The 22,889-nt window shown below is 39.4% G+C and overlaps 1 protein-coding gene across 2 annotated transcripts in view; it reads right to left on the bottom strand.

Annotated features, from left to right (window-relative positions):
* The window catches only part of XRCC4 (X-ray repair cross complementing 4), a 167,730-nt gene that overhangs the window by 76,340 nt on the left and 68,501 nt on the right, over positions 1–22,889 (bottom strand). For both annotated transcript variants that reach the window (XM_058656183.1, XM_058656182.1), the window contains exons 5-6: positions 21,941–22,093; positions 20,217–20,323 (exon numbers count right to left, since the gene is read on the bottom strand). In XM_058656183.1, coding sequence (XP_058512166.1) covers positions 20,217–20,323; positions 21,941–22,093 — 260 coding nt within the window. The remainder of the gene's footprint in view (positions 1–20,216; positions 20,324–21,940; positions 22,094–22,889) is intronic.

The following is a 22,889-nucleotide window of genomic DNA, read 5'->3' as shown; positions in this document are numbered from 1 at the left end:
TTGGAAAGATTTCTAAGGATTTTTGAAACTTCCATTGATCTTAATTTTGGTCAACTTTTAGTAAAAGCAAAACTTTTGACAAGTACAGAGAGGATTTTTGGAACTAACATACATAGAAGAAGTTGCATAAAATAAAGCTTTAACTCTCTTAAAAATAATACAAGGGATATGTGAAAAACAAATATTCTTAAAAACATTATTTCATTTTATTTTTCAAGTGATGCTACAAGCACATTAGGAACAGTGACGCCAGTTTAAGTGGTTGGAACCAGGAAAAGACTATCACCTTCATTAGCGCATCAAAATCATAATCAATGAAAGCAGTAAAAACACAATGGTACGATGATAAGGTGAGCTGGATGAGCCAGGATTAGGAATATGGCCCCCAGACGTTTTCTGCAATCCTTAGCACACATGCGAACAAGCACTTGACGGAGTTCACGTGACCTTGAGGGAACTTACCACTTCACTCCCTGAATATATATATGTTAAGTCTCCAGCAAGTTTAGAATAATGTTTGAGAGAAATAACACTTGTGAGAAAAAGATTCCATTGGTCCTTCCTTAAATTTCTTTACAATAGGCTAACGTGTTTCTGATGTAAGGTGGCCAATTCTTAGTGAGGGAACAAGGGGACTAAATTCCAGAGATGTTCCTTGAAAACTGGAATGAATTTCAAAAAGATTTTCAGGTATGTCAAGGCTAGTTAGGTCCCAACTAGCTCTCAAAACACATGGTTAAAACAATACTTTTACTAAGTGCAATTCAGAAAAACTATCTATGAGATGGATAAGTAATTACTTCTATTGGTTTCTTATCTGTCTTACTATATCTCATAAAATAAGCTTTTACACAAAAAACAGTTACTTTCATGTTCAGCCACAGACTAAAGTGGATATACTCTGAATGTCTACCAGTGACTTGGTGTTACTATTTCACACCAAATGGAGAGAATATTGAGAAAGTAAGACTTACAGAAAAAACACCTTTCCAGTAGTGTATGCTTCATGTAGGCCCAATTTGGATATGTACGGTTTTTCCGTGGTAAAGTGACATTGAGAACGATAGATTATTCTAATACCTGGTGCAAATCAGAGCCCAAATATCATTTTGAGTGAAAACACCAACAAGGAAAACACCAACAAGAAAATTTTTTAAAATCAAGCACAGGTATCAACAAAAGCAGCAAAAGTATAACAGATTTATTTATCTATAAGTATTTAAATAAAGGTCTATGATTTTCATTATAAGGCCAACACTGAATTCATAGTTCAATATATTAAAATTGAGTTGGCATTTAAAATGGTTCTGTGAAAGGAGAACAATTGTACAAAGGAGTATATTATTTGTCAACAGTGGTTACCCAAATATCTTAGCCAAGGAACACAATCACACCAGGGAGGTTATCATAACACAGCTGGGAGAGAACAGAAGGGAAGGGTTTATGATTGTGGTACTGCTTGGATAAACACACAGACGGTCCTGCATGTCCACATCCATATCTGTTTATTAATTAGAAACTAAAAATCACAAATGTTCTCAGCAGGAGGGAAACTTCTGATGCCTAACTTAATGGAAAAAAGGCTGAAGGCGAAGAAATTAACTGAGAGAAGCACTAGGAAATAACTTGACTTTCATCTACAGAAATTAAGTGTGAAAGAAATAGTTATCCATTAAGAATTAGTAATTCTACAGACAGTATTCTATTTCTCCCAGGCAATGTGACTGTAGAGAAGGAACAGAAGGAAGGAGCTTGGAAATACAGAAAGAAGAGGAAGAAAAGCTATGAGGGACAATCTGGGGAGAGAGAGAAAAACCATGACATTTTTACGCAATCTTTTCTATAATAAATGCTTCTTTTCTGATCAAACAAAGCCTTTTCAAATGTATGTCAAATAGTGATTTTAGATAAGCATTCCTTATAGGTAATACATCACATGGACATTTTTAACGTTCATTTAAATAAACTTAAATTTTAACATCTGTGAATTTTGTAAATGAAAACTTTTTTATACAATCAACTAAAAATCATTTCCAATGATTTTATTCATTGTTTCTATAATGATAACCACGTTCCTAGGTTTCCAGGTGTTTTCTACTTTGTTTTCAGACAATAAATTATTTTAAAGTATACTAACTTTGGGTAATTCCACTCAACTTGATCATTTAGGTCACAGAACCCCTTCCTAGACCCCATTCTCCAAGCCCAGAAGCAACAGATTAAATTCAAACTCTCTTGTTTCAGTAATTATAATAAAGAAAACAGGGCATCCTAATGACTTAAGCTCTGAAGAGTTTTTATTGCCAAAACACCTGTTTCTTTTTCCATACTTATTTTCATTAACTATAGAAGAATGTTGATTTTGTTACCCGAGGACATCAAAAGCTCAGAAAACAAGCCCTCTTTAGTAAAACCATTCTCAAAACACTTTCCTCACTGAGTGATTTTAACACACTGCTCTTTCCCAGGAAGGGATTTCAACGAAAGCAGCTTACACTAATGTTTTAAGTTGCTGTGATTTATCTTTGACATGTTGGTAACAAGTTCCTAAAAAGTGTAGTGATAGTAACTATGAAATACATACTAAGAAATCGAATTGAATTTTATCTAAGACTCGTGTTACATACAGTTGTTTCTGGTTCCTTAGGAAGAAATGACTGTCTTGTGCAGGACAGTGCTGCCTCCATCACTCTGTCTCCCAGCTGGGAGCACGTTGTTGCCCTTGGCACAGGAGGGAAGACAGAGTCCACGTGGAACACAGTGGCCTCAAGCTGCTAGACTGTTGCTATGGGAAAGGAGGGATTTCACAGTTGAATAGTGGAAAAGAAGTAACTGCACAAACAAATGAGCCTCCAAAATGGTCACCCTAAGTTGCCAGCTGGAAACTAAGGCGCACTGGCACAGAGGGAAACTTTGTAAGGTCTGATGGCAAATGGCTCACTGCTCCACGTGCACAGGGGTGAGAACAGAGGTGACACAAGGCAGGAGACAGCCCCGCCTGCCTGCAAAGCCCAGGCCCTGTTAAAGACATAGAGTTCCAGGCGACACCCCTAAAAGGTCTGAAAGGATTTAAAAACAGATCACACTTATTTGCCACTAAACGAACTGCCTGCTGGAACAAAGCTCAATGCACTCTGAAGGAAGAAAACAAATCCCCTAAACCCAATAGCACAGAAATTTGTACCTACTACAATCATAAAAATTGCCATCCATGGGATATAGGAAAATCCAACCCTAAACAAGGAATTAGTACCACTGCTTCAAGCAAATAATGAGGACAATTATATTTATTTTTATATTACACATACCATTGGATAAAAGTACAGTTCCTGGATATCAGAAAAATAGTAACTTCAGGTACAATATTTACATTCCATTGATGTTTCAACACTACCCGGAATTTAAAATGATTGGCTCTAAGAACCTGTGTCCAAGTGACAGACTTGGTGAGAGAGGGCACACAGTGGGCAGGCAGGCCAAACCAACCGTGTGCTTGCAGACTGAGGGGCTGGTCAGGTCAACACATCTTCCCCAGCCTGGCCTTCCCTTCTGCACAGCTTCCAAGGTAGCTCCAGGGCCAGTCTCCCACTTTCTGTGTCTGGCTGACAACAGGATCCTACTCTTCTTCTCTCTTTCCTAGCTCACTCTCGTTTTGGAGGGGGAGGAGGAGACTGAGAATGAATGCAATAGGCTGTCTTTCCTGGAGAAGTTCCTCTCCTCAACTGAATTGTGTTTCCTAGAATTATTATGATGAAGCTCTAGGCTGCCTCAGCAAGAGTGCATTTATGAATGCTCATTAAGGATCAACGAGGTGAGGTGGGTGGGCCTTAATCTAAAAGAACAGGTGTCCTCCTAGGAGGGTCATGCCTGCAGAGAGGGTGGCCATGTTCCAGGGAAGGAGACCTGCTGCCTAAACCACCCCTCTGGGGGGCGGGGTGGCTATCACAGCCTTCACAAATACACTACCAATCCTGCTTTCCCTGAAGCTTTTCCTGACCTACACTGCTGGGAAACTTACTTGATGGCATCACACCCATTAACATGACTTTTGCAGTAGGTGTTTGGCTGCAGCCATTTCAGCCACTTGGGGACTGAACCAGCAGATAGATGGAAGATCCTTTTCTCTGTATCTCTTCTCTGTATATCTGCCTTTCCAATAAAATGGCAAATATTTATTTTTATTGCAGGTTTAAAATACCTTATTCAAGAGTTCAACATGAAAAATATCTGTTTCATAACACACATTCCCCCCCCCCCCGCCCCGGATGCTTACAGATATGCAGAGATCAAGTCAGGATATGTTACGACTTAAGAGTGTTTACTAATCTTTCCCTAGGTCATTCTATAATGCATGCTGCAAGATACAGAATGTGCTCAGAAGTGAGCAATTGAGTAGCTTTCTCCAACTTTGAAAATGATTAGGGTGGAAAGCCTCAAGTGAAGGCTGTCTTCACTTCAACCTATATGCTATGGAGATAGTAGACACTTAACCAAAATCAAGACAATTGATTGAAAGGATAACTCATTTCCTGGGAGCCACAGTCACAGCTCTTCGTAAGAGACACAGAAATACAGTATCATGTCCCATTAACACTTCCAGTATTCCTGAAATAAAAATTTGCATTACTATAATGAAATACTGTATCAATCTTTTTTTTTTTTTATTACAAAGTCAGATATACTGAGAGGAGGAGAGACAGAGAGGAAGTGGAGCTGCCGGGATTAGAACCAGCGGTCATATGGGATCAAGGCGAGGACCTTAGCCACCAGGCCACGCTGCCGAGCCCTCCATCTTTTCTTTAAACAGGTTTTGAAATCTTTCTTATCACCACCAATAATCATGCTACGAGCAGCTAACTTACACTGCATGTCATAGTTACAATATGAAGGTCTTACATATCAAATTATCTACTGTGACGTATTGAATCAAATAATGTAAAAATAGATTTATTATATGTAAGACAAAGTAATATGTAAATGCATACATATTTATGAAGAGGATAACTATAAACTGTTTTAAAACTATAGTCTCTATTGTGTAACTGAGAAAATGGAAACTTAAGAGACTCAAAAAAGAAAATTAAGTCCCACATACAAGGTAAAGCCCTACTCTAAAAGCTGCACATCACAGAGTTCTCCATCCCACAACACAAAGACACTTGAGCCAATCATTGACCCAGCCCTGGCTGGTGGCCTTCATAATCAACCTAAATTTCCCTTTGATCACATTTCAACTACAATTCTTCCTGATGGGGAGAATTACCAAATTCCCTTAGGGTTTCTCAAAAATCAGACAGAAGAAAACAAAGCTGTGGTTTTAGCAGTAAGCCTCATGTTCATGTAATTCCTGCCAGAATTATGGTGATAACAATAGATGAAGGAGAGCTCTCAAACAGTATCAGCCCATTAACTATTGGCACACTGTAGATTTCCTCATTATATAACAAAAGGCAGTCTTATGTGCATTTGAAAAATTGTAAACTGGGAGCTAATGAATTTTGGAAATGACTTGATTCATTCCTTAAGGTCAGCAGATGAGCAAGATGAGAAGCCGGGGGGTTGGCAAAGCATGATCGGAGATGGACAAGATAGACCAGGGTCATGGTCTACACAATTGTGCTACGTTATCATTCAGCAGTTGTTGCTGATGCTAGAATTGCTTACTAAAAACGTCTAGGAAGTACAGCTTCTGATCAATGTATAAATCCAAGAGAGATCTATTTCTGGAGAAGAATGGGGTCTGCTTCTAGGGAGACAGCAAGTAAGCAAAAGATCAAATTACATTCAACTAAATGGGCTCTTCAAACGTGACTCAGCCACTGATCACAGCAACCTCTCCCAGAGAGGAAGACCAGAGAGTAGGTTCTTACTGTCTCTCGATTCTCATCCAAACAAAAACAGCATTCATTGTATACCTCAAGTTGTCTACAGCACAGACTGACAGAGGAAATAAGTTAGCTGAGCTGAGGATGAAGGATGTGTACTGACACCAGAATTACTAAACTATGAACAGCTGTTTACAAATGGATTCTTTCTGTAGAGTTGATGGTCATTTGCTTATTTTCTATCACTATAAATACAACTTACTTATATTGGCTTCAATTTTCTTTAAATATTTTCAGTTTACCCTCATAAAAGTAGATTTTAACAAGCAAATCTGGTTATTAATTGAAGGGAAAAGAGTGGATAAGAGAGTGCAGTGTGGGCTTTGTGGTCATTCGCAGATGAGTTCAAATTCTGGCTGTTCTTTTCACCAGCTGTGCATCTTTGGACAAATAACTGAAACTTTTTTTTTAATGAGACATTTAAGGTCTGATCTTGATTGTGGTCAAGATGAAATGACAATGAATTATGTAAAACAATTAGCTGCACAGTATTCTACAAACAGCAGCAGCAAAAAAAAAAAAAAAAAAATCAATGTTCATTCACTTTCCCACTGCTCTTTTTGATCAGAAAGTTACAAAACTCAAGAATATGCTCTTGAACAAGATTTGATGGTCATAAACTTAGTCGTTCTGCTCTAGATATCATTTAAAGGAGAAAATGGACAAAATGCCACAGTTTTTAGCTCACCACAACAAAGTGTACAGGTCATTGCACAAGAAACACCAACACTCATCTGAGAGCTGAATGACAGGTTGGCTTCAGTTCTTGATTATTTGGCTTCAAGCAGCGTGTGTGTGTGTGTGTGTGTGTGGCATCCCTGCTAAGATGTTTTCATAGATTTCTTTGATGAAAATGTTAGGCAACTAAATTTTATTTTAAAATGTTGCCTACTCATTAAACATAAAGCACTACGCAGAAGCTAAGAAGCAGAGGTTCGCAAAACAGAATTTTATCCCTTTCCAAGGAGCTGGAAATCAGGTCCACAGTGAACTAATGATGGCTTTGTGGTATAGAATAACATTTATCAGGAATGTAGAAAATTTTTATTTTTAAAAAGTGATGTGGGTGAAAAGGCTGATGCAGAATACTGAGTTTACGTTTATGCAAGTACTTTATGGGACTTCAATTAGATTGGATTCTGGCTTTTAAAACGTTGTAGGATAAGGCTTCATAAAAGGAAATGCATAATGAGGGATAAAAGCTTTCTTTAGGGACAGTGTTCAGCAAAATAGATTTCATCAAGACAGTCTGTAGATGAAAGGCAGGTATTTTTCAGGGAAAGTCATTAAAAACAACTTATTTTATGTTGTAAAGTACAAATGTGGAGGGAATTGTGACTCACTTGCTCGGTAACAAATGACCAGTCTATGGAAGCTGGTCTCATGGGCAGTTTATAATCAATCTTAGTCAATGGATCTGTGAGTAAGTGCTGCACCAGCCAAGGAGCTGAGAATGAATAGAGTCTTTTAGTTTAATTTGGATACAATGTGATGTTTAAATAAGTGTTAGGAAGCTTGGGGGAAAATAACTAGTACAAACCATATTTTGTCCTTTTGAAATACGTAGGAAATCGTGCCAAATAAGTCTTAACTGTGGGACTTTGTTTAGCAATGTGACAGTGCTCAAATAAACTCTTGGGTACTCTTGATGTTACGCCAGATAATAACAATAAGACTACAAATCTTTCAACATTGTAATAATGCCGTTTAAATTATGTGCAGGTAATATGACTTAGAAAGAACAATCCAATTTAAACTTCATTTATTGTTTGTCCCAAATATATTCAATAATATTGCAAAGATTTCATTTCTCAATTAAGAGATAAATGTTAATTTTCCTACTTCGTGCATGATACTGGGCTATGGGATGAAGGAATAACACTAGATCAACTCAATTACCTTTTGTAAATAAAAGAAGAAAAATATGGAAACAAAGGAAACTGTATCTTAAGATTTATTTGGGATAAAAAAAAAACCAGCACTGATAGCGTGGTGGTGGTCTGAGTACCCACGGTGTGCAGATACGCTCAGAGCCACATGGATTCCAGATCCCACCAGGCAAGGCATGGCTGAACATCATCATTCACAACAACACAGACAGATTCCTTATGTGCTCTCAGCTGAGACTCTCAAGATTGCCATTAAAACAGGCTATGCTGTCTCTCCTTGTGGAATCACTTTATTTTCATAGAGTTCATCCTAAAATAAGTAGAATTAATATGGAGTACTATCTAAAATATGAGTTGCTAAAATGTATGTGCTATTCAAACTGACAGTAGAACAATAAAAAAAACAAACCTACACACAAAAAAAACATAAAACTCTGGAATTAACGACTCCCTTTCTTTTTTTTTTAAAGATTTATTTATTTTTATTGCAAAGTCAGATATACAGAGAGGAGGAGAGACAGAGAGGAAGATCTTCCGTCCGATGATTCACTCCCCAAGTGAGCCGCAATGGACTGGTGCTGTGCCGATCCGAAGCCGGGAACCAGGAACCTCTTCCAGGTCTCCCACGCGGGTGCAGGGTCCCAATGCATTGGGCCGTCCTCGACTGCTTTCCCAGGCCACAAGCAGGGAGCTGGATGGGAAGTGGGGCTTGCCGGGATTAGAACCGGCGCCCATATGGGATCCTGGGGTGTTCAAGGCGCTAGGCCATGCTGCTGGGCCGACTCCCTTTCTTAGAATTGCAAACTGGTGGTTCAAGAACTGTCATGCTCTCCCTTTAAGAGAGAATGCACATTAGCTCTTGAAATTCATAATTCAATTTATGATTTTTGGTTTCTAAATAAATATGAAGGGAAGTAATGCAATGATACAAGGTGGAGCACCCCCTTTTTTGGCTCTTAAATCACCTCTTATTCTGAGTTATCAAGTGACGTATCTGCCAATCACACTGGTCTTAACATGAGCCAAAACTTGGCTTTCAATACAGAGGCTTTCCTAGTGGCAACCAGAAATGGTATCATCAACTTGTTTAGTGTATTCTTGGGTTAAAAGAATTATAAAAGAAATGCTGTTTCTTGAAAAGCAATTAAAGTTTAAGACATAGATGATTAATCCTAATTCTTTTGTAAGACAAATCATAACAAATATATAATTATTGTGTACATCAAGGTCATAATTACTTATGATTCGTTGCAGTAATAGCAAAATTTTAATTTTATTCCACTTTAGAAATCTGTATAATGCCATGGCAGAGTAACTAGAATTGAAAAATCCCAATAAGAAACACTTAGGTGTCTCAGAAGGAATGCCACAGTATTAGTTTTTTAAATTAATCTTTTCATAAGGCAGTGGTAAAATTTGCCATGTGAAGCAAAAATATTATTTTTTTTAAAATCTCTCAAAAACTGAAGGTATTTTTAAAAATTCTTATTTTAAAATCTAATGTTAATTAACTTCATAAATACACAGTACTCAAGTCAAAAAACCAATGCATATCACTGCAAAACAGAATCAGCAAAAAGCAGAGGTTATAAAATACAAAAGATGAACCTAGAAACCAGTGTAAGGAGGCCTCTATTTCAGTAGAATCTATTTATTAAAAACTTAATTTAATATTAATAAAACTAATTCTACCACAGGACAAATTAAAAATAGGGCATATAAAATATTGTCATATACTTTATTTAATTTTCAGTAAGCTCATGAACTGTTGAAAATAAATTAACTTTTTAATAATGCAAATACTGAACTGTGGAAAATGATGTGTGCTGTATTGTTTAATGAGACTGACACTGCATATTAATTACCATATTAAAGAACAAACCATGTAGAATTAAAGAAACCTGTTTAACTTCTATTAACTCAGTATTTTCAAAATTTATGTGGCTATATAACCAGTCTCGGCAAAAAAGTCATTTAAGCAGTCTGTTGCTTAGAATGCAGTTTCAAATGGAATTAGGAACATTTCTCAAGAGGCATTTGTCTTGTTCAAATGTATCTTTCTATTTCTAGTCAGTGTTCACCTGATTGTCCTCAAATAAAATCCACAAGGAAACACACTCAAACCAGACCCAACAGGAAATACCGGTGACTATTTGGGTTAATACGAGAATCCACCCCCCAGTCGCTTGCCCCCGCTACTGCTGGTAAGGGCCCCTGGAACATTAGTGACCTTGGATGATGACATATGTAGGAGTTCTGGCTGGCTTCATAGTCGTACTAGATAGTCGTAATGGAAGCATCATGCAGTCATTACAATATCTGCCATCATTCCTGAGAGGATTACAGAGTATGTCAAAGTGTCCTGACTCAAGTCTGGCTCACACAGTAATTATTTACAGCTCCCACTGACATGACAGCACTATTCTCCAGCCCCTCCTAGTACTGTAAAATCAACCTCCAATGATAGGCAAGGGAGTTTTCCATCAAGAGAAAAGAGGGGGAATTATATGGCTGCATTCTGGAGTTGTTTTTAGAGGTTGCTCCTGCTACTGGGCACTACAGCAACCGTGTATCAGGTGGAAATCCATGATATTGCCAACACTGGACCATTACTAACACATGTAGACTGCATTTTTAATTGATTATTTAGTACATGTGAGAAGCACAGACACACACACACACCACAAAGAGGCAGAGGAAGATCTCCATCCACTGGTTCATTTCTCAAATGCTTGCAATGAGGCTGAATGAAAGTCAAAGTCAAGAGCAGGGAACAAAATCCAGTTCTCCCATCTGAAAGGCTGATGCTCAGAATCACCTGAGATGCTGCCACTGCCTCCTGGATGTGCGTGATAACCCATGTTTAACTTCATAATTCAACTGACAAAAGATTCATATACTGAACATGAGAAATCCTGAACGCTCGACAACAAATAACTCCAAATTAAAAAAAAAGTGAGAAAAAGATCTAAACTAAAGTGTTCTCAAAGAAACACAGACACACTAATGACTAATCAATATATGAACAAATGCTGAATATCAATAACCAAGGAAAATGTCACTGTGGGGAAGAAAGCACTTAGCACAGGGATTCATGCATTGAGTCAGACACGGACATCCCATATCAGAGCACCACAATGGGCTTCCCTCTCCTGATCTGCACTCTGGGGGGCACCGGGTGATGTGGTGGTTTCTGTACACGGGCAGGGATTGAGCCCCAGGCTTCCAGCGTTGGCCTGACTTAATCTGCAGACATTTCAAGAGTGAATGAGTGAACTGACTAACTTCACTCTCTCGCTCTCTGCTCCTTTCCCTCACCCTCTATCTAGTCTCCACACACAAAGACAAGAGAATGCAGAGGTCAATTGCCTGGCACGATTGTTTCACGCTGTGCATGTGTGTAGAAATATTGCAATTTATGCCTTAAAATGGACAAATGTTCCACAGCAGTAAAAAAAAATCTGAAAACAAATTAAACCAATTTTAGGAACCCAGACATAAAATAGTACGTTGGGCCCAGCGGCGTGGCCTAGCGGCTAAAATCCTCACCTTGAGCACCCCAGGATCCCATATGGGCGCCGGTTCTAATCCCGGCAGCTCCACTTCCCATTCAGCTCCTTGCTTGTAGCCTGGGAAAGCAGTCGAGGACAGCCCAAAGCCTTGGGAATCTGCACCCGCGTGGGAGACCTGGAAGAAGTTCCTGGATTCTGGCTTTGGATCGGCGCAGCTCTGGCCGTTGCGCTCACTTGGGGAGTGAATCATCGGATGGAAGATATTCCTCTGTCTCTCCTCCTCTCTGTATAACTGACTTTGTAATAAAAATAAATAAATCTTTAAAAAAAATAGTACATACACTGTCATTTCATCATCTACATAAGATACAAAACCAGACAAAATTAAATCCAACTATTAGGAATTGAGAAAAAGGTTACCCATGCATTGGAGGGTGGGTGGCAAATGCAAAGAGGAACTAATACAATCCCATTATTAGGAACCGAGAAGGCGGCCACCTGTGCAGTAGAAGGTGGGAGGCAAATGGAAAGAGGAGCCGCATGTGAGTGACGTTCATCTTGGTTGGTAACCGTTTCACACTGTGACAGCTCAAGGAGTGGTAGTCTTATGGTATGTGAACTCAAGGTGAGAAACATCAGCTCAAAATAAACAGTATTTTTGTAGTTTTTAGTTTTCTTCTTTGTTATTATTCTTATTGAAAAGGCAGGCTTATGGAAAGGAGAGACAGAGAGAAAGATCTTCCATCCAGTGGTTCATTCTCCAAATGGCCACAACAGCCAGGGCAGAGTTGTTCTGAAGCTAGAAGCACGAGCTTCTTCAGGGTCTGCCATGTGGTGCAGGTTCCCAAGGACTTGGGCCATCCTCTGCTACTTTCCCAGGCTATAAGCAGGGAGTTGGATGGGAATTAGAACTGTTGGGACACAAACAGGTGTCCATATGGGATCCTGGTGCTTGGAGGTGGAAGCTTAGCAAACTGAGCCACTGTGCTAGGCACATGGTGCGTGTGATTGTGTGTGCATGTGTACTTCAGATTTCCATTATCATTAAATACATCAATGAACATTTCTTCCAAAATAAATCATCAGTTGTCCTCCCAAATAGCAAGTCACATAAAGTCTTGCAAGTCTTTTTATGTCTAATATATTATTCTCATGAGTTCATATTGCACTCTGAAAATGTATCCTTGGTGACATGAATATATGTCAAATGTAACAGATATCTGAGGAAGGGTACCCAACATTCTCATAAAAACTACATATCATGAAAAAACTATACATGTACTATAAAACTTTTAGACTAAAATAACTTGATAAAAAATAATTTATTAAAGGGCAGAGTACAGAAAGAGAGGAAAAGAGAGGAAGAGAGAGGAAGAGAGGAAGAGATGCAGAGAAATCTTGCATCAACTGATTCACTCCCAAAATGGCTGTAGGGATTTCTTTCTGGTCTCCAGTGTGGGTGGCAGGGGCCCAAGAACATGGGTCTTCCTGCTGTGGCCTCACAGGCACATCACAATGAACCACAAGGGACTGAAATCAGTGCTCATTTAAGTTGATAACCTCACAGCTGAGGCTTAACTTGTGCCATGATTACCTTGGTGACTTCCATTTTCCTACTAACACTCCCTGTCCAAGGAAATCATTTCTTTTCCCCAGACACCTTCCGTTTTCTCAAGCCGTTCATATGAAGGTGGAAAGTCATCTGGAACGGGATTTTGCAAATGGGTTGTGTGGAACAATAATACGCAGAATTCTATGGTCCTGTGAGTCTGAGAAATGGTACCCAACACATGCCACCCTTTATGACTATGTTCAAATGCATGAAGAAGCACTTGAGAAGTTCTCTAGCAAAAAGACTAGATTTGCCAAAGCTAAATAATTGGCCACATGAATTTCTATCACATATGTATTACCCACTGATACATCTAATGCAAGATACAATGTGGTATCAAGTTACCGCTTCTGAATCAATCTTGGTCACACAGCGCTAGGATCATCATGTAGCCGGTGGGTTGGTTGTGTTACACTTGGATTTGAACAAGAGTTATTCTACAAGGTCCTCAAAGACGAGCACATTAAGGCCATTTTCTTGAGGCATATGAATGGATTAGCGGAGGACAGGGACCAAGAAGCAGGAGAGCAACCTAAAAGAATGCCCTGAGAGTGAAGATAGCCACTGTACCCCCAAAACTTCGGCTCGGTGTTACACAGATCACATGGGGTTGCTGCCATCTGTGGCCCTGGGGCAAGGAGCAGGTCTTCTTCAATCTCCAACAGCTCCAGTGAATCATGAAAACATTATGGATAGCTCAAAGCAAGGTCACTTCTTCAAAAAGCAGGAACAGGCTCATGTTTCACCTCTATACCCTCTGGATTAATTTCCTCTTGAACTTAACCCACATTTTAGAGCTTGGACTTTGTAGAGCTGACATTTCAGAACTTTGCCTCAGAGTTGTTGTTTTTTTTTTCACTTGTTTTGGTGCTTTGAAAAATCTCAAGATGATGAAATATTTTTGTAGGAAAGTTCCACTGATATATTATTTATATGATATAAAGCTTACACATTAAATGTACAATACAGTGATTTTAGCAAATTCATATCTGGATAATCATCACCACACTAGATTTTCATTTCCTCTGAATTTTCCAATTCACCAACATATGGTTGCTTATAATAATTCCTAATAATTCTTTGTATGTCTGTACCACCATTTAATACTTACTTTTTCACATCTAGTTTTATTGATTTCAGTACTTTCTTTTCATTTACTATGGCTAATATTTTATTTTTATTAAACTTTTCACTAACACTTTGTATTTTTAAATTTATATTTCAGTTATTTTATATATATATATTATTTTTTTACTTTTCCTAATTGGGGATTTTAATTTTCCTAGTTTATTGATAGTTTCTAGTTTCTGTTACATTATCTGATTATTTTCTCCTTAAGGTTGCTATTGTTATTTTTGCTTATTGATTTATCTATTTATCCACCTTTGATAAATGTGTGAAATCTATCTCTCCTCTGCCAAGCAACTACTAATCTCTGTAGGTGTGATTTTATTACTGTTTTCTTAGAAGTCTGGCTGCCATTGGGTAACTCCTGTGCCTGCATAGTTTAGTGCTCAGATGGGAACATAAAATTTATGCTTAGATATCTCAAGGAAAAATGTTTCCTTCCTTGTATTTGTGGGCATGGGGGAGTACATTCAAAATCCAGGTTTTTCCTTCCCAATCTCAAATGTACAGAGTGATGCAGAGTTTTACAAATTTGTAGGCTCTGCCCAGTCTTCACTTAAATGTGCAATGGTACCATCAGCAAAGATCGCACTGGCCCCAAACGCAAGCACAATCTCACGTTGGTAAATCTTGGTTCATGTCCGCCCTCTTGGCCAGACTACCACTGCGATGTCACTGCCACTGAAGAGACTTCCAGCGGGTGCACTCCCTCCTCTTCAGCTCAGCTCAGCAGCCGAGGGCCTCACATGCTGCGAGATCCGCAGACACCACTGCTACCGCTGCTGGCCAAACAGTCCGCAAGGACTTCACAGACTTCCCGTCCAAACCCCAATCTGAGCAGCTGCTTAAAGCAGAAACTGCTTTGTGTCCCAGTGCTCGTCAAAGCTTGGAGATGGACATCACTGCATTTTAGCTCATTAGATTCATGATCGCTTTAAGAGGGAAAAGATTTGCCAATCACATCAATGATTCATAACCAGAAGAGAACATCGGTGTGTGTAGAACTTTGTTTTTTCTAAGAACAAAGATGTAAACAGCTACGTATCATGTCATTTCAAAGTTACATTTTAACAGCAGGCTATGGGGTTATTATCATACATCTGCTAACAATCTTTTACATAATGAGACTTCTCAGATGAACAAATATTAAGTTGGAATCTTAGGCAATAAACATAAGGACAGGATCTCTCAGAAATATACACATTCACATATTGTCTACACAAGTTTCACTTTAAGAAGGTCTATTTGTTACATCCGGTAATGCTCACCATCTTTGTGGGAAGTTTATGTACAAATATTTTTTTTTTTTTTTTTTAGTAAAGGGTTCTCAGTATTCCTTTGTATCAATGGCAATTTTTTTCAATGTTAGGAAATTTCCAAGTATTATTTTTTATAGTCTCTCAAAAACCAACTGCACAGGTGTGACCATGAATAATGTAGTTGGTCTTTCTAGACCCCTATTCCCTCATCAGACAAAAACACAACTTGAACTTAAGAGTCTTTAGCTGTAGCAAATGTACACAGCTATAGCATACAATGTCATGCCAAGCAACAGTTCTTTATATCAAAGCCTCACTCAAGTTCCTCACTAGTTTGGTGACAAGTTTTACAGAATCAAGTTTTTCCTGGGGCCTCACCATGTCCTGGCGACAAGCAAAGTGGACAAAGTGGACAAAGTGGACGAAGTGGACAGCACGATCAGTGATTCTGAAGCTGAGCTTCTGAGTCAGGCCCCTGGCAGGCCACGCTGCTGCCCCTGCTGTGAGTGGACATTCACTGGTGGAAGCAACAAGCTCTTTGATACTTGGAAGCCTTGGATCCTGTTCTGGTTTTCAGGGCTGCTATACCAGTATTCATCAACTGCTGGACATGGCCATTCATTGACTTTCAAAAAGGCCATTCTATAATCACGCTTCCTTCCAGGAAGCCGCACGACAAAGTAGAATTCTAAATTACTGATAGCAGTTCTAGAGAGAACTTCTTGTGGTGAAGAAGCAGGATTAAAGACACTAATGATCTGAATCTCCGGCCAATAATTACTTAGAAAAGTGTACCGAAAGCTAATTTTGCTTTTAATACTTGGCCACTTAACATGAAGGGAAGAATGGTAAATTGTTCCAGAAAGGTTTATTTTTTGTTTTCAGGCTTAGCTTTAATTGTTATCTAACTGTAAAAAAAATTTACAAGTCCCTATTAACAGAAACAATTTTGATTTCAAATTGTTTACTCCTCACAAAATAATTAATAAGAAATTTAACAATTCCTTTTGAAAACAGCTAATTAGTAGCTAACCCAGCAGAACTATTCAAAATACTTCACAAGAAAAATCCATTTCAAATATCAAATTCCCTGAATATTTGTAGATTTTTAACCTACATCAAGATCAGTATTTTGTAATAACTGCTAAAATCCTGACTGTTCATAAACTGTTTATTTGTATTTGAACTGCAAAGTGACAGAGCTCTCCCATCGGCTGGTTCACTCTCGAAACGCCCAGGAGAAGCAGGGCTGGGACTCTGGCCACGTAGCCCACGGGGTGGCAAGGATCCAAGCCCTGGAGCCATTGCCTGCTGCCTCCCAGAGTGCCCAGCTTCAGGAGGCCTGCTGAGTCGTCCAGCTGAGCCTCCACCCCAGAACTCCACCAGGAGGTCCCAGTCTCCCGGAGCAGGAGCTTGCTTTCTAAACAGTCCTGTTGGTACTACAGCAACAAAACAAGCTGCATCTTTTCCATTCTAAAAGCCACATTGTTATTGTTGAGATTATAATCTGATTTGGAAGAGCCAAGTGGAAGACCAGTAAGCTGCAGTGGAAAACATTTGAGCTCTCCTGAAATAGTACCAAGGCTGTTCCCCTGTGTGTTTTAGTGCATTTCTGTAATGTGTTCAGCTATTAGATTACTTGGCTCCAAACAGAGTTTCCTGTAGAGCAACATGTCTCACAGCATCTATACCAACCCAGTGGGTTTCTGATAATTGCTTTTTTTTTTTTTTGAGGCACTTTGGACACAAGCAAAATCAGTTCCACAAGAAAATCCTTAAAGGAACAAGTATATAATACCAACCACAAAAAAAGCAAAATTAACACCTCCTTTAAATCCGGTGGTTAAACTGTAAACACTGAGGATACAAACTGATGGTAAGCATAATCTGAAACAATGTTAAAAACACCCACTTATGCCCTCAGGTTCATAGTCAGTGGTCACAGCTTACAAAGTAAGGACTATCAGGACACAGGGTGAGTTCAGGAAGAAATTCTCAATCTTCTGCCCCAAATACATGGTAATACTACACCAAGAACAAGACAGATACAGCTGTGCTTAAGCAAAACAACAAAGAAAGATTATATCTCAGGGACTAAAAATGTATCCTTTCTTTGTCAAAGAATTAACTGTGGAAGCTGATAAACTGTAAGGGAGCCCACTGTGCCACTTAAGTATGCCACCCCTACACCTAAAACCGTATATTCTAGTTTGTAATTCCGTGTCAAGCACTTTAGAGTTGAGATTTGCTTTTTCTCTCAGCAAACATCAGTCTCCTGAGTATTTCTCACTGAATCACAAAAAGGTTAAGTGAAACTGCTAATAAAAATGCTCTCCAATGTGGACACAAAAATCTTGCCAAATTCAAGTTCAATGAAAAAAAATTTAGAAAGAGATACCTTCGGATCAAATATGTAATAAAGCAGAGACAAGTCAAGGAAACAGTAAGACATAAAATATAAGAAAATGTGGATTGGATAATCATTTTTGCAGAAATTTTGTCAAAATTAAAAACGGCACAATTTTAGCATATAATTTTCTTGTATAGACCTAACACATATAGGACCACATTCCTACAGAGTCACATTAAACCACATACTTTCTCTCCAACAAATAATTTTCATTTACTTCAAATGTTGGTGAGATATTCTGGAAGAGGAACAAAATCAAAGGTCATTTTATTCAATACAAATACTGGAAGCTTCAATTGGAACAAAAACAGATTCGCTTTGTAAGCTTTTGATTGCATTTGATCACTAAAGAATGACTTCATTTTAAATGGAATACTAATGTAAAACAAGCCCAATCTCCAAATGAAAAGAAATTTAATTCCCATGTACAAATGCATGAGAGTGTGTGAGCCAATTCTGAGCTGATTAGAACCAGATTAATCAACCCGATAATCTAATCAGCATCCGTGAGTCTCCATGGCTGCAGTTAGATACCTTCCTTGGTGCCTGTTCAGTCATTTACCTGCTCTGTTCCTACTTAATGAGCCCCGTCACATGCCAGCTGGGTCCGTGCTATCTGCCCAGTGCTCCAACAATCCTGTCTGCTGCCCGATGCTTTCAGTTCCCCTCTTTCTTCACGCCCACCAGGATACAAACACACTAGTGTTAGCTTTAACCCGACACCCAGAAACAGTTTTCTTTATTCTACTTCCAAATCTGTTGGCTACCCCACCATCTTTGGTTTTTAAAAAATTTTTTAAACAGTGAAACCTATTCAAGACACTGCCTGTTTGCTGTCTCATCTCCAATGTCTATCTTTTTACTTCCTCCCCATCTTCTGTTTTCTCCTATGTTCCTCCATCTCACCTAAAACTGCCACCCTAAGATTCCCAACGAGGTTTGAATTGTTACGTTCACTGCACAGTTCACGGGTTTCTCTTCCTTGCCCCAGAAGCTGTACTGTAGTACAGCAGATCACTGCCTATTTTTTTTTAAGATTTATTTATTTTTATTGGAAAGCCAGATATACAGAGCGGAGGAGAGAGAGAGAGGAAGATCATTCGTCTGATGGTTCACTCCCCAAGTGACCTCAACGGCTGGAGCTGAGCCAATCTGAAGCCAGGAGCCAGGAGCTCTTCTGGGTGTCCCACGCGGGTGCAGGGTGCCAAGGCTTTGGGCCATCCTAAACTGCTTCCTAGGCCACAACCAGGGAGCTGGATGGGAAACGGGGCTGCCGGGATTAGAACCAGCACCCATATGGGATCCCGGCACGTGCAAGGTAAGTACTTTAACCAGTACGCTGTCACGCAGGACCCAATCACTGCCTATTTCTTGAAATCGTCTCTTCAATTGGCTGCCAAGACACCACATTGGCAGTACAGCCCCGCAACACCTGGCTCCTCCTGTTAGGCTCTCGGCCATCCCCATTCCAACATCACATTCTGCTTCCTCTCAGCACATCCAGAATCTGCCCACTGCTCGTCACCTTCACAACCACCCTGCCCTAGCCACTCTCATCCTTCATCAGATTCCTGGCCCAGCCTCCATCTAGCCCACCTTCCGAATGTGTCACCGGATACTCTAGTTTCAACACATTAGCCAGACAAATTCTGTTACAACTCGAACTGTCACTCCACTGTTGCAAATCTTCCAACAGCTTCCAACCTGACTCACAGCCAAAGCTGAAGTCCTCTAAAATATCTTTCAAGACCCTTCAGGTAATGCGGCCCCACCAAATCTGTTTCATCTCCTCCTCCAACTTGCATCTCCCCACCTCGCCCACACTGCGCAGTGTGCTTGGACAACAGGGCCTCTGTCTGTCCTTAATGATTTCTGTGCACAGCATGCTTCTTTGTTTGTTTTGCTTTTTTTCTCTTGCCTTTTAACTGAAGACTTTTTTGTACCATAGCTATAAGCAAATTTTTAAAAATAAGTGGCTCAAACATTTATTTGTGATAACAATGAGTTCAGATCAGAAATATCTGACAATAGCATTAGTTCACGGGCTCCTGTCTGCACTGCTGCTGGGGGGATCTATAAAACTCTGGGGAAACACCTGCTGGAGACTAGATCTGAGGGATGGAAGACTCGGGTGCTTTTTACTGGATGGCAATTCCCTTTCTCCACTGCAGCCCCTTCCTGACAACTGCAAGAAGGCTTCAACCTCAGAAGCAACTACTGCTTTCTGAAAACTCAATTTCAGAGCTCCAACACAAGGTGCAGGTACACATGATCTCAAATGTTAAAGGCAACCAGTTTTGAACTGATGATATTTCACACAAAGCCAAGGCTTCTATATGACTTATGTATCCTTATTTAAAAAATAGTATACCTTGGTGTATATATAGATGTGATTGTTGTGGATTGCGACTTTAAGATTTGAGAATAAAACAATGTTGTATCTTTTACATCACTGCTTCTTATCACTAGAACAGGTCCATGTGAGTTACTCCACAAAGGAAAGGAGTCAAGGAGAGCTCACCTGCAGCGATCACAGAGGGACCAGCCAGGTCCTCACACTCCTCATCAGTGCTTGCGTCATAGACTGCATCTCCATCAGCAATCGCCTCAGAACAAGCTGCGGTCTCACTACAGATGGGGAAAGGGAAATCAAGAACAATCACGCGCTGGCCTCAGGTTAGGTATCAGCACTCTCCAGGCCAGCACTGCAGTGCAGGGCTCACGCCACTGCCTAGAACTCTGGCATATCACATGACTGGCTATTTCACTTCTGATCCAGCTCTTGCTAAGGAGCCTGGGAAAACAGCAGAATGTGGCCCAAGTGCCAGGACTCCTGTCAAACATGTGGGAGACCTAGCTGCAGTTTCAGGCTTCTGGCGTTGACATGGCCCAGCCAAGGAGCTTACAGCCACTCGGGGCGCAAACCAGCACATTGAGCAGCTGTGTGTGTGTAACTCTGCCTTTCAAAGAAAGAAATAACTTTTTTAAATGCCAAAGGAGGGTATTCTAAATAGAAAACATATACTGAAATATATACAATCTAAATAAATCCACCTTGAAGAGTGTATATTTACTGTAAATACCAATTATCTGTTACGTAATAACCTGAATCTTGTCCAGAGTTAAATAAAATTAACTTTCCAATTAGGTCCTTATCAACATTCCTTCTTCTATCAAAATATTATTATGCAAAACTTTCCCCATGGATCGATCACAAAGCATTTGGAGTTTTACTAACACCAACGGAATTCTGTACTTCATGTGGTCTCCCTAGACACCTGAGGAGGCTTCTGTCACCCTAATCCTTAGAAGAAAAAGGAGAGTATAAGGCTTGCCAAAGCCATTGGCTAATACTAGCCTCTGAGCTAGAACCAGCTTGCACCAAATGTCAGTTTTTTAGATGTATTTTGCCACTAGTACACATGTGCTTCCTCTCAGATTCAAAGCCATAAACTCTCATCTACACTTGCTAGCGCCTAAGAAAGTGACAACCATCCAGGTTTAACTGTTGCTCCTTGGTATGTAAAGTTAGCAACACGATTCTAAAGTTAATCACTGCTCAGGTATCAACACAACGAATGTACACTCAAGTGGGCAGTTTGAGGTAAAAAAAAAATTTTAATAATGTTTTTCCTATTCTGTGTTGCCCGACATCTGTTTTCTTAAAGATTTATTTAATTTTCTTTATTACTAGACAGGCAGATATACAGAGAGAAGGGAAGACAGAAGGGAAGATCTTCCGTCCAATGATTCACTCCCCAGTGGCCGCAAAGGCCGGTATTGAGCCAATCCGAAGACAGGAGCCAGGAGCTTCTGCAGGGTCTCCTACACTGGTGTAAGGTCCCAAGGCTTTGAGTCTTCCTCTATTGCTTTCCCAGGCCACAAGCAGGGAGCTGGATGGGAAGTGAGCAGCCAGGATATGACCCAGCGCCCGTATCGGATCCTCGGGTATCCAAGGTCAGAATTTAGCTACTAGGCTATTGTGCTGGGCCGGATGTCTGAGAATTAACAAATACTATAAAATGAAGCTTCCTGCTATTTTTATTATTTAAGCATAGAGCAGACCGTGAGCAGACACAGAGTAGTGGTACTGAGATTTCTTTAGTGCTGGCATCTCTAACAGATGGAGCATTCCACCACAGAGTATCAAATGAGCTGATATGATTAAAAAGTTGGCACCTAAATTTATGGAAAAGAGTTCTGCTTAAATTCATGCTTCTGTTATCCAAAAGACTAAACACCAACCTTACATGTTCAGAGTTCTTCTCTAATTCTTGAACTTCACTTAACAATTTATGCAGACTTCTGATCTTGGCTTTCTTCTCATTCAGTACCAGTACAAACCGTTTATACAGATCAGTCTCCAAAGCTTCTTTAACACTCACACATTTTTCAAATCTAAAAAATAAACAAATCACGCAGTTTTTCTTAGTTGTCTTACTATACAATCTGATACTTACGATTTCAAGAAAAGTTGCTATGATAATTAGTTAAAAACCACTTGTTCACATGCTTTCATTGCCTTAAAAGTTTTGCAAAAATAATTAATTAATTAATTACAGGTTCCTGGCTATTAATGTTAACCATTTAGGTACAGAGATAAGGACCAAAACTAAATATTGCTACAAATAAAGTGTTAAGACATCTCAATACCTACATAGTCACATCTATGGCTTAGTTACAGAAGAGTGCTCTAGGGGATAAAGTTCAGGTGAGTAAAAGCAGCTGGTTTCCACAAAGGTTTTTCAATATTATCATGCTAATAACCATAATCTTACTCTGTGATAAAGTCATATGGCTGACCGGCCTGACTGTCCTTTCAGATTAAGCCCAACATTGCAACAAGAGCAGGGTTTACTCATTATAAACCCTACTAACCACACAGCATTCAAACATAAAAATACAGATGTTTCTAAAGAGTCAATAATGGAATGAATGGAACACCATATCTTCAATTTAAATACACAAGAACAGAAATCTCTATCATTGACAATTCCTCTTCCAGTGTTCAAATGAGCAACAGCTGCAATGTAAGATATCTATAAGGCAGAGAAAGCAAAGTAGTGTACGTTACACACACTGGATAAATGCCAATGCACACATCATTAATAAACACCTATTAATTCAAACGATTCCATGTATTCTTTTAAACGTAATCTAGTTTTGTCCAGATTTCTCTTTACCATACTATTTA

Source organism: Ochotona princeps, chromosome 28, assembly GCF_030435755.1.
Source record: "Ochotona princeps isolate mOchPri1 chromosome 28, mOchPri1.hap1, whole genome shotgun sequence".
NCBI lineage: Eukaryota > Metazoa > Chordata > Mammalia > Lagomorpha > Ochotonidae > Ochotona > Ochotona princeps.
Note: the sequence above shows the minus strand (reverse complement) of the source record. Positions and strands in the feature narration are given on the sequence as shown.